This window comes from Halichoerus grypus, chromosome 5 (assembly GCF_964656455.1).
Source record: "Halichoerus grypus chromosome 5, mHalGry1.hap1.1, whole genome shotgun sequence".
Taxonomy (NCBI): Eukaryota; Metazoa; Chordata; class Mammalia; order Carnivora; family Phocidae; genus Halichoerus; species Halichoerus grypus.
The window spans coordinates 182852612-182865008 of NC_135716.1; the positions used below are offsets into that span (position 1 = coordinate 182852612).

General features: G+C 46.7%; 1 protein-coding gene across 15 annotated transcripts in view; it reads right to left on the minus strand.

Moving 5' to 3' along the window:
* CAMTA1 (calmodulin binding transcription activator 1) overlaps positions 1-10936 on the minus strand; it is an 843552-nt gene extending 832616 nt beyond the window's left edge. For 13 of the 15 annotated variants that reach the window (XM_078073844.1, XM_036064530.2, XM_036064529.2 and 10 more), the window contains exon 1: positions 10796-10936. In XM_078073844.1, the coding sequence (XP_077929970.1) occupies positions 10796-10820 (25 nt within the window). In that variant the 5' untranslated portion in view covers positions 10821-10936. Of the gene's footprint in view, positions 1-913; positions 978-7630; positions 7728-10795 lie in introns of all 15 variants that reach the window. The other 2 variants (XM_078073842.1, XM_078073841.1) reach the window with 2 other exon arrangements.
* Positions 10937-12397: the final 1461 nt, after the last annotated feature.

Sequence of the window (12397 nt, forward strand, 5' to 3'; positions counted from 1 at the left end):
AAATTACTACCAACTAACTCAGTATCCAAGACTTCAAGTCTAGGGAAAGCAGGATGAGAAGCTGTAGAATCTGGTAAGAAGAGAAGGGAAGAGACTTCTAGCACGTGGCCTACATAAAGGGCAGCAAGAACAGCAGAAAATACACCTCTAGCTGGGGTCCTTGGTCCTACTTGCCAGGTTCCTGGCAATGAAAGAGAAGAGCAAGAGCTGGGGGCCATGGTGGGCTTGTGCTAAAAACCACGTGGGATACCTAAGCCTTTCTGACTAGAGAACTCACCTAGCACTATTTGGTTCAGGGCATGACCTGTGGTAATGCTGACAGCACAGCAAGTCTTCCCCATGTTCTGAAGTCTGATATTAAAACCCATAACTTTTCATCAATCCTGCAGTAGAACATAGTGTTGAAAATTAGGGAATGTTTGCAGATATTCCTTTCTTCAATAGTATTTATAATTAGATTCCTTCATAGAAATGATGTTTAAATAATTTTAAAATGTCTTCGTTCTTAGGGAAAATTATAAACATTAAGTCATCTTCAAATGCTTATTCACATCTACTTGCTCTTATTTCTTTTCTTAGAGCACCTAAGGACAAAGCTCAATGAGAGACCATGCACCTCTATTCCCCATCAGCCAACTCAGTGCAACCTAAAGGAACACAAAGCCATCCAGGATGGGCGGAGACGGTATCTCTGAGTTGCCATGAGGTTTAAAAAGTCATCTCAGGAGCAACACTAGGTATCAATCAAAATGGCTGTAGTTCGAATCATTTACTCCAACCATAAATTGTAACTGAGCTAAAGTGATTTCTAAATATAACACACTTTATTTCCAAATGTTTTTTGGCAATTAAATATCTAGAAAGTCAACAAACCCCCGAGAAAGCAGAGAAAATGAACTTTGTGAAAGCTCACCATTCATCAACTACAGGAGGCTTGAAAGATGCCACACGCTGGAGGCTCAGCCTCAAACTCGGCCCTGCAGAGGAAAACTCCAAATAAGATTTCTTCAAGAACTGCTCTCACGCAGTACTAAATTACAAGCAGTGACCTCCCTGCAGTGACCTCCCTGCAGGAGAAATGGGAGTCCACAGCCAGAGGGAGAACCTGGGGTGTGCTGCGCCACCCGGGGGGAGAGGAGACCTGCTCAGACACCCCAGCTAGCACACTAGTTACAGAAGAACAACTACAGACTGCTGAAAATCTAAGTCTCAAGCAACAGAGTTACTGAAAATATTTCAAGAACAACACAATGCTTCCCCCTCCAAAAAAAAACTCCAAATGCATTCCAAGAGCAATTTGAGTAGAACATAATTTAATGTCCAGGCCTCACCTCTCTGAAATAAAGCAGATCCTCCAATTTAGTCAAATTACAACCGAAATGCTACTTTATAACAAAGAAACTGCAGCAGAGTGCTCTGAACTTCATGGGAGAACAAAAATGTAGTGTCAATATGCTCACAACGCGGCCCAATCCACAAAATCATGAGGTAATTAAACTGACTGTTTTTAGGTTTCAATCTGTTTCGCCAGAAACCCTGTCCAAACTACACTGATGCAAATCAGCATGAGCAACTATAGCTCTATCAAAACAACCCCGGTATCTTATCTTTTGTTTTACCTTTTATCGCTGATTTATGGGCTAATAGTAAACTGATTTGTGCATGTGCCAGAAGTCAGTTCAGGAATACAAAATAAGAAAAGAGAGTTAGAAGAGCAAATTCATGAATGAAAATGCTGACGTCATAGTTCAGCTCCCAGCAGAGCTCAGGGGAGTCTGTGAAGAAACAGTGTACCTTTTGGGATGTTAAATCACCAGTCATTTAGGAAAGGAGATAAAATAGAAAAAGCCCTTGCTCAGGACAGGGAGGGTGAAAAACAGAGAGAAAGAGAAAAAGCTGTATTAACCTTTTCCATAGACCAAAAATCAAAAATGCACGATGTGTATGCCACAAACAAGCATAACTTCTAAACCATGGAACTGCTTCGTGATCTTCTTAAAAGTAGTATTTTGTAAAAATATGGTTAGCATGTCTCTAAATAAGTAGAATACAGTCCCATCCTCACCTTAAATCTTCCTCCATCACATTCAAAAAAAGAGCACATAATAATAGTTTTAGTTCTTCACTCAAAATTACCTGGCAATGCCACACCACACCTAATTTTAAGCAATTCTGAATATAATGGGGTGGGACTCAATGACCTCAGGCAAGCTACTCGAATTTTTATGGGCAGGGGAAAAAAAACATTTTTATCTAATGATGTAATATAAACTAATAAAAAAAGAGATTATAAAAATTTGATTTACTTAGAACTATTAAAAGCGGCTAGTGGTGTGGATTGTTCACATTTTTCATCTCTTGGCAGGGCTGAAAATACAACCAGTAATACAAACTTCTGTAAAGTTTAGACACGATTTCCTAAAATCCTTTTACTAAGGACACTTAAGTCACTGATTCCTAGATGCCTAACACTTCCCAGGAATCTTAGAAAATAAGCGACCCCCAGATCCTTGGTAACCTCTCCAAAGCACAACACTACAAGGACATCCTCTCTTCCTTACCATTTATATGGCTTAAAATAACCATTCACCCAAAATGGGATTTTTTATTTTAAATTTAAGCAATAAACAATTTTGCCAATAAACATTTTAAAAAGAAGATCTTATTAAGTTAAAATGCAAACATACCGGTTTTATCTGTAAATCTAAAATGTTAAAAGAGATCATCTCACATTTCCACCACAAATATCTTTGATAGAACATCACTACCCCCTTGTGGATTTGCAATAAAAAATCCTTATCTTTTATATTCACTTTTTAAATATTTCATTCTGAACTTCCATTAAAGTTTACATTTTCTTCACTAAGAAGGGTTACTTTATTCCAATTACTTTCTTAAAAAGAGAAAAAACACCTAACATTTTAAAATAATCAATTCCATCAGCTTCTTTATCTTCTAAGCATCTCCACGTTAGGGAATGTTCTTCAGACAATAGCTGTGTGTGCCAATTTCAACATGGTACCCACGCCAATATTCCATTTTTCCTTAGAATAACCAAATTTACACTTCCAATCATCACTTTAGATTATCTTCAATGATAAATGGGTAATTTCTTCACTAGTGCATCGTTTTTCTATTTGATAATTTCACACTTTATACCAATTTCTTTTTATCGCTTCCAAATGGTTTGCTATCCAAGTACCCCAGAAAACCAATGGGGCACGTACATCCTCAGAAATAACTTTTCAGACAAGGATTAAAACACAAATCTAAGTTTCAAAAAGATTAATTCTTGATTGTATTACTGTACTTTTAGAAACGGCACTCTAAATCAACCCCAATGAAGGAAAAAGGAAGAAAAAAAAAAGGTAACACCTGTTTTTCAAAACTAGAAAGAAGGGCCTTGTGTTTCTGTGTTTTTAGCTGCAGAAGTACCTCCAGTTGTATCTGCGGATTATTCTAATAAAACACACAGATACATCTTGTTAAACGCATACTGTAAGAAAGATTAAATAAACTTAAACATCTGGTTTATCACATGTTACAGACAGACACCAGACTTCACTTAAAGTATAAATCATCCCCGCAATAATGTATCGGCTACAGACAGCAAGTCTGAGTCCTGACTAGTCCCAGTGCCATTACTGGGAGTTAGCTCCCCATTTGCTCACAGATGTGGAACACGGAAGTAGGAACACAGTAACTTACTATTATTATGAGAAGTAAACCCCAGTTTTCATTCCAATGGTAAGGTGAAAATAAGGGAGGAAAAACAATCCACTTTGCAAGTGTTAATTTTTAAGTAACTAAATACACAATCTTAACTCGTGCAACGTATAAGAAAAAACAAAAGACACAATGTGTGGTCTGCCTTAGATGAGTGAATGCTACGTGTTCTGAAGGCCTTCACAGGGCCGCCCCACTGAACACGGAATGCATCAGAAGTACCCACTAAGCAACACGTCCAAAGCCGGTGGCTCAACTGCACAGCAGGGGCAGTCACAGCTGGCCTTCACGGTTCGCTTTTTGGGGATGTTATGTTGTTTGGGGATCTTTTTTTTTTTTTTTTTGAGAGAAGGTAGCAGGAAGATATTTCAGATGACACTAGAAGTAAAATTAGTGGTGAGAGTAATGTCACTTAATTAGTCTCCAAGCAGTAACATGTTTAAAACCATTAAGAACTCAGATCCAAACATTTCTTTCAAGGCATGTCACTTTGTACACTTGGAACTACATGACCACACCGCAGAGAGCAGACTGAGGAACAGCCCCAGACCAGCAAATCTCCTTGCAGTCACTTTCTGGGAAGTCTCAGGCAGGGCTATGTTACATGACTTGAAAGGCCTGGCTAAATCTGAAAAAAAATAAAATAAAATGTGACTGCACTTTTTCCAAATGAGTAAAGGACTCGTGTATAAGAGAACATGCAACTCTATCAAGAATGAGCAAAATACTGGGGTGAATGTAGAACCATTTTAAAAATTCCTCTGGCCATTCCATCTTATGACATGTCCATCAGTCGAAAGTAAATAAACAATCCTCTAAAAAAAAAAGAGAGAGAGAGAGAGAAAAGGGAAGTAATATGGCTGACACCTGGCTTCTCTTTGCAATGGGGTACATAATATCTCTTTTTTAGTCCAGGGTAATGAGCTAAAAAATGCTCAGGAAGCATTACCAATCTTTACACAAGGAGGCCCATGACCTTCTACAAGCAATGGCGCTCAAAGCAGAAAGATGCAATACAACCTTAGAAATACACAGCCAGCATACTGATGGGGGGGAAAAAAAAAACCTTTTACTTTGTCCCTCCATATAAAAAACCAGGGACTGCTGTCTATTGTCAATATATACAGAGAAACACTGTCCTTACCAACAGATGACAAATATCTTTGGATGGAAGACCATCACATTTGACAGAATGGCAACACATCTTAATGACAGAACTGATGGGCACTACATCCAAGGATGGTGCAAAATACAGGGATTGGATAATGTCTGGTCAACCTCTATCCTGAACCTGATCGGATGTGCAAAACAAAAAAAAAAAAAAAAAAGGAGGAAGAACAAGAGAGAAAGACAGATTACACACTATAACATGGAAAAGAGAATGAATGACCATGCAACCCTATTCGTGTTATGTGGACAAAGAAGTAGAGCACGAGAACACTTCCTACTCTCACCCTCAAACACACCAAAGACTATAGCTAGTATGACAGTAACATTAGAAGACCACCACCTCCCGTGAATGAAGGTCCCAAATGAAGTAACATACTTGTTGGCTCTGCCCAAAGAAATTTATGATTATCAAGCCAAAGAGACAGAAAGAAGCTGGCTAAATGCAGCAAAAACAAATTTCCAAAATCCTACATGAGGAGTCCCAAATGCCAGAAGGACACAGTGTTTCATCCTGGGATGCTATCCACTTACAAATACTACTGTCACCCCTGTCCTTGTGGCTTAAACCCCATTTCATCCCTCTATCCTTAGGGAGACAGAAGTCACACTGCCTCTTACTACAGGACGAAAGGAATGGTAAAGACAGAAAGTCTACAAATACAGTAGATCTGCAAATACTTTTTTGTAATAATGACAAGAGCAATAAGAAAACTTCTTCATATGGGAAAGAAAGGGAGGTAGGACTTAGGTCATCTAGAACACCAAAAACAGGAAGGGTAAGTGATTCTAGAAGATACAGAACATTTTAGAAAATGATCTGTTATAATGGAAACACACATCACCTGTCACCACAAAAAATCTTCAGTCACATATTCCACATGAATAAAGGACATGCCAAACCACATACTGTAACAACCCTAAACAAGAGTTCTTAAGCGTGAAATACTAGAAGAAATGGTTTCTACAGACATTGTGGAGGGGAAATCTGATTTAATACAGAATGAAAAGAAGTACATTTCAGGTTAATTTTTTATTACGATTGTCATCATTCTGTATACCAAAACTACACCCAAAAATAATCAGAGGCTATTTACTCCCCACCCCCAAAAAAAGACAAGACACAAATAAAAGTACTATTAAAGAAAGTATAAAGTATTAGAAATCACATAATAAACAAAAGCAGTAATAATTTATACCAGATATCTAGCCTAAGAATGGTCACCACAATTAGGCATAAATTTAGATATAACACTTCTTGGCAGTAAAAATGTAACAGCATCTCATACAGTTCTTACTATCTGAGGATATGAAACATACCAGTTCATCATAAGAGAAAATTATTTTTCTACCCCTCCTTCTATAAAGGATGCATTTGATTTTATGCTCTACACAATACCTAGTCTGTTCTATACGATACCTGGTATGTTGCTGTTCAGATGTTAAACAAGCATTCCAACCAACCACGTATCTAAGTGACCTAAAAGTTAAGCCTAGCCATTTAAAAAGAAGATTGACCTTACTTTTTTCTACATACACCCTACACACAGTCTGAGGGAAAGCTGTTAAATGCCTCTCACGCTGCCTTCCACCCTCTCCAACACCCCCAATCCTGCAGGGAGGGGGTAAGAGTTCAGTGGAATAGTACACCATTCAAGTATATTTTTGTAAGATTACAACCCAAACAATTAAAATTCAGAAAGGAATTCCTTAAAATAATAGATAAAAAGACAAGCACAAGATACATTGGGATGTCATTCATACTAAGAGATCTCTAGCAGTCACGTAACCACCACAGAACCATGCACATAATAAAAGCTCAGTGAATGTCTCCAGAATGAATGCGCCCAGTGATGGAATATGGATGCCAAAACAGCTTCTCTCCAAAAGGACAAATTCAAAGGTTCCGCAAAGGAGGCAACAGACACAACTATGAGGAGAAAGAAAGAGAACATGAGAATCACCTCCTATTGCTTTTTCCATAAGGAAAACGGGAAGAAGTACAACTGCACACGACAAGGTATTTCCCTGAACCTGGGGAAGTGGGAAATGCCCACAGCAATGAAGGAGTGGTTAAAAAAAAAAAGTTAAACCACAAGATGGGCTACCGCAAAAGCAGTCAGGAAAATTATAATCCCACCAGGCATATGGGCTACGTCCAGCATAAACAGAGAACTAAAATAATGCCACCTGACACTAAAGAACCGGCTACTTTAGAGGCAAAGCCTAAACACTAAAGAAATGGAAAAACACGGGTAAGCAGGATGTATAAATATGCCTCAAAGAACAAGCAAGAGCAATCCTACTCTTTTGGAAAGGAAAATCCAAACCAATCTGACCTTGAGTAGAGGTTGCTATGTACACATCAACACTCGGAATCCACTGAATGATGAGATAGAGAAACCCAACATTTAACAGCAGGGTAAGTCAAGTCTTCAAGAAAACAAGGGAAGAGATATCCCATGAGTCACCCAACCTTGTCCAAAAAGCTGGAGGTAAGGCCTGAGGGGGAGGAGAGAGTGACATTCTAACAAAAAGATGTAAGAAAGAAAAGTCCTTAAGAGAACCCATCTTGCAGGCCGAACGTCCAGAGAACCGTGCGCTGAAAGAGTAAGAGGGAAAAGCTAATTTCCAATAATCAATGGGGTGAGGGACACAGAAAGCACAACCACATTAAACTCGAAGAAAAGAGCCCAACTTTACACACTAACCTCAAGTGTATTCCTCTAACCCTTACCATTTTCCTTCCATTGCCCATTGTACAGAGCACCCCGATTAGCAGAGGAGACCCGGAAAGGCAGGCGGTGGGAGGCAGGACAGGAAAGGATCCACCACTGGAAGTGAGATGAGAACGCTCACTCTCCTGCGAACACCCCAACATCTACAGCAGGTACTCAACTCTCCTTTTCCAAAAGTCATTAATACCACACCCTAAAAATACACAATTCCATCATGCTGGGTATAGATAGAGACAGAATAACAGCAGTATAAAAACTTAAAAAAAAAAAAAAGGAAGTTGAGGTTAAAAGTGCTACTTTGGGGCAGTGGGTTTTATGCCCCCAGATAACTCCTTATTACCTGAAGGGCAAGGTCTCGAAGTCAAAGCCTAATGCTGACCAATTCTCCAGACCCCCCTGCCTCCCTTACTCGGTACTCCAGGTGGAGAAGAGAGACTCCTTGCTCAAAAAATGCTTAATGGTCCAAATGCTCAGAGTCTGACAAAGCTCGTTGGGGAGGACGAGGCGCCACACTAAGCCGGTTGAAAAGTAAGACTCTGCTGAGCGTCTGCAGCCAGCGGCCACTCCAAGCTCGGGGAGGGGAGGGAGTGCGGGCCCAGAGGAGGCCCCATCATGGCCCTGCCCCAGGGCGGAATCTGCAAACTGTGACACTCAGGACAAACCTGGACAACAGTCCCTCCCACCCTTTGATGAGTGTCACATCCCAAAGGTACCTTTTCCTAATGTGTACAACCTCTCTCAATTATTTAAATGGCCAAAATAAAACAGCGACATATTTATGGCTGTTCATTCCTAGTTCTGTCACAGAAACACATATTCTCACCCCCTCCTATTGGTGCCCCAAATACATGAAACCTCTTTCCCATACCCAGCAGTAAAGAGATCAAGATGAGAACTTTTCACCCTACGAAGAATCAAGCAGAGAATACTGCCCCTGAATTCAGAAGGCCTAAGTTTTGGTGTGCATCGGCAACTCTACACTTCACATATTCGGGGACTTGGTGAACATTCAGGATGTCATTCTGCTTATTCAGTACAGAACAAATGACAAATGAAAGAGCGGTAAGAATTGGCCATTTATCAATGAGTTTTCTAATTCTTCTAAGCCTGAAAAGTTACCAACGACAGTAACATATATCCATACGTGTACACATCAAGGTCCTCACGTACACGCAGAATGCAGAGCTAGCCATGTAACCCTTCCAACTTACAGTGTATATGTGACAGATGTGACTTTGTCTTTTAATGCATACCTACATGTGTATATATACAAACAAATGCATGGCATCATGTTTTTCGCCAAAAGAGAACAAAAGCAACAAAAAAATAGAAAACATCCAAATTTCCCCTTCACCTGAAAGCTACAAGACCAAAAAAAAAAAAGTTCAGATCCATGAGAGACAACACGAGGCCAAAGGAAGGTTCTAGTACAACAAGAAGCACACTAGCAACCCCTTCCCGAATGGCACGTGGGCGACATGAGTGTCTACACTCCCTTTTCTAGATGGAAAGGCATATGGCTTCTTCTTACCCAGCCAACATGAATACAATTTAAGAAAATCAGAAAAAGTCAAGGTAACAGGCTCACTAAATATGGCTGACTGGGAAACAGAAGCCATAAGGAGGATATGGGTTCTCTTAAAAAAGAAATGGGAACTTTATTTCCAGGGAAGGTTCAAAAACTCTTGAATGTAGGATGTACAAAGTCAGGTTCTTACTGCACAGAAGACAGTGATGGGAACACCAAAAAACAAGGGCACAAGACCACGTTACTGGGGGGGTAGTGTCAACTGGTGAATGCTGCCCCTACCTCAGAGGCAGGAGTGAAATGGAAGCAAAAACAGACCCTTGTTTTCCTCAGACACAGAGGAGTAATCACCGCAGCCCCCTCTCATTCAAGTACTAGGCACAACGGAAGCCCTGCCCTACATCTGATCGGGGGGCCCCCACCCTCACCCAGACAAGAAACTCTGAGGAGAGAGAACATGTTAGGGGGAGACAGCCAAATGGGGAAAGGAGCACTGGAATGTCCAGTTTCTCCCCTAAGAAAAAGAAGGCAACTCAAAGGGTATTCAGGAAATGAGCTCACCCTAACCCAGGAAAGTGTGCAGAGAGTATGCATAATCTGTAAGAAGTATCTGCTTTCCTATTTAGAAATGACTTCAGAGCTGCACAGGCCCCCACTACCCTCTGGGTGAAGGAAGAAGAACATGGGGAGCCCGAGTCCCCTTGTCCTGGCTAAAGGGTCAATAGATGGTGTGCAGAGGCCCCAAAAGATTCCACAGAAGATGAGAGGTTGAGACAGACCCCTCTGCCAAAGAAGGATCAGGGTCACAGAAGGTAAAGGGCAAGGGAGTATGGAGATCCTCACTTGCCATAGAAACGGAGACCCCACCCTCCTGGCTGCGAGGGGTGCAAGGGCAGGAGTAGGATGGGAACGACTGCTAGGGGCGGGGATGCTGCGCAGGCCCCCTTCCCAGGAAGGGAAGGGGGAGGGGTCACACGAGGCCCTTCTGCCCGGGGACGCTCAGCAGGAGGGGGTCCCCCTGGCGGGGAGAAGCACGGGGACCCCCGCCGGCTCTGGGAGGCGCCCACGGGGCTCCAGGGTGATGCTGGACGGAGTCCGCCTGGCCCTGCCGCCCGAGAGCCACCGGCGGCGGGGCTGAGCGCCGACCGTGCCCCCGACGGGGACCGGCCCGGGGCAGCGGGGCGCGGGGCCGGAGGGGGCCTGAGGCGGATAAACTTTCCGCCCCGCGGCCCCCACCGGGCCCGGCGCGGGGGGCGGGGGCCGCGCCGCGGGCCCGGGAGCGGCGGGGATGCCCGGTCCGGGTGGGGGAGGCGCCGGCCCTCCCTCCGCCGGCTCCTCCTCCTCGCTGGGCCCGGCCCCCGCCCGCCGGCCCCCCGCCCCTCCGGCCCCAGCCCGCCCCCGGGTGGGGGTGTGCGGCGCCGCGCTCCGCCGCCCGGCGAGTCACCTCAGGACCCGGCCGCACTACGCCCCCCCCACCCGCCGCCCCCTCCTCGGCCCGGGGCGCCCGCCCGCCCGCCCGCCGCCGCCGCCGCGCCCCCGCGCTCCCGCCCGGCGCCGCCGATGCCCGGGATGTCCGGCGGGGCCGGGTCCCGCCGCCTGCCGCGCCGCCCCCGGCCCCTCACGCGCCGGCTCTTACCTTCCGGCTTGTTTTCGGCAGCCATTTCCCCTCCGCGCGCCACATCCTCCTCCTCCTCGCGACCGGGACCCCGAGCGCGCGCCTCGTACCGCCGCCGCCGCCGGCCCAGCCACCCCGCCGCCGCCGCGCACCCGCCCTGGCCCCGCCCCACGGCCCACGCACTGCGCCCGTTGGGCCGCGCGGCTGCCACTCATACTGCCCGCCACCAATCGCCCGGCACCAAGGGTCTCACTACTCTCCGGGAGGAGCGTCCTATCCGCCCGGCCCATTGGCTGGTCACCACCCAACGGAATGAAAGGATTGGTCAAGAATCAACGCCCCCTCCCCACCCACTCCCAGGAAAGCCCGCCTTCCAGACCTAAACAAAGCTTCCCAGTGGCCAGAGCCGGAAAGAACTGCCCAGTTAGGACCGAGCCGACACGGAATATTTCCTCGAGGCCGAGACGTGGCGCTTTGATTGGGCGTTACTACAGTGTTTCCCAGGCCGTCCAGACCAATCAAAGGGGGTTCCCGGAACTCGGGAGCGGCGAAGGGAAGCCCCGCCCCCGAGCGTGACCGTCAGGAGGAAGGCGCTCGCTCATTGGCGCGTTGGGGCTTTTCCCGCGTGCTCCCGGGGCTGAAGGACGTTCCCGGGGAAGCCGCTGCCGGCGCGTGGGGTCCCGGTGGCAGTGGAGGACGCGGCGGGATCTCCGGAGTCCCGCGGCCTGCCGCTGCTCGGCGATAGCGGGGCCCGGGGCTTCCGGGCGGAGGTCGGCCGGGCGCCGCGCTCGGAGCGGGCCGGCCCGGGAGTCCGGGCGTCGCTGCCGGCCGTGGGGGAGGGGTGCGTCTCCCCAGGCCCCGCCCCTTCCCCCTCCCCCCGGCCCCGGCGCCCCGCCCCCCCGGGCGCCCGCGCCGCCGCGGCCCCTCGCGCGGGTGCCCGGTCCGCCCGTGCCCGCCGGTGCCCGCCTTCCGCTGCTCGCCTCCGGTGTGCTCCGTTGTCCCCCTTTCTAGCGGCTTAAAATACTGAAACTTTATTTTGGTCACGTTGGCCATGTGACCCACAGAGCCGATGACTCATAAGTGCCTGTCCCAGGATGAGGCCGCCGAAGGAAATCTTGGAGGAGCGCTGAACCGCGGCGCTCCCGCCCGGAGGGCGAGGCAGGCCAAGTTTCCTTCCCTCCCGGGCGCACGGTCGTGGCTCTTCCCGGCGAATCTTCCAGCGCCCGCCGCACTCGCGCTGTGCACGGGGTGGGAGGCCAGCCTGGAAGCAGGTCAGGAGTCTCCCGTGGGGGACGGACGCACCGCCGCGGCCGCTCTGGAAGTCCGAGTCCACCGGGAGGACCGGCGCTCACTGCACGGAGCAGCCCGGAGCCACGCGAGGTGGCCCGGAGGATGATGCCCCCTGCCCGAGAAAGTCAGCACTGGTGCACGTGGGCAGGTGATACCGGAAACAAAGGAGAGGGCAGAAACCTCCAACTTGGGGGGGGGGGGGGAAGAAAAGTTGAAGGAGAAGCACAACTCCAGCCCCTCTATGTGCATCTTGTATGGTTTGCAGTGGAACATTTCATTACTCAGATGTTACCTTTTTTTCCCTTGCTACCGTTGAAGACAACTAGCAGAATC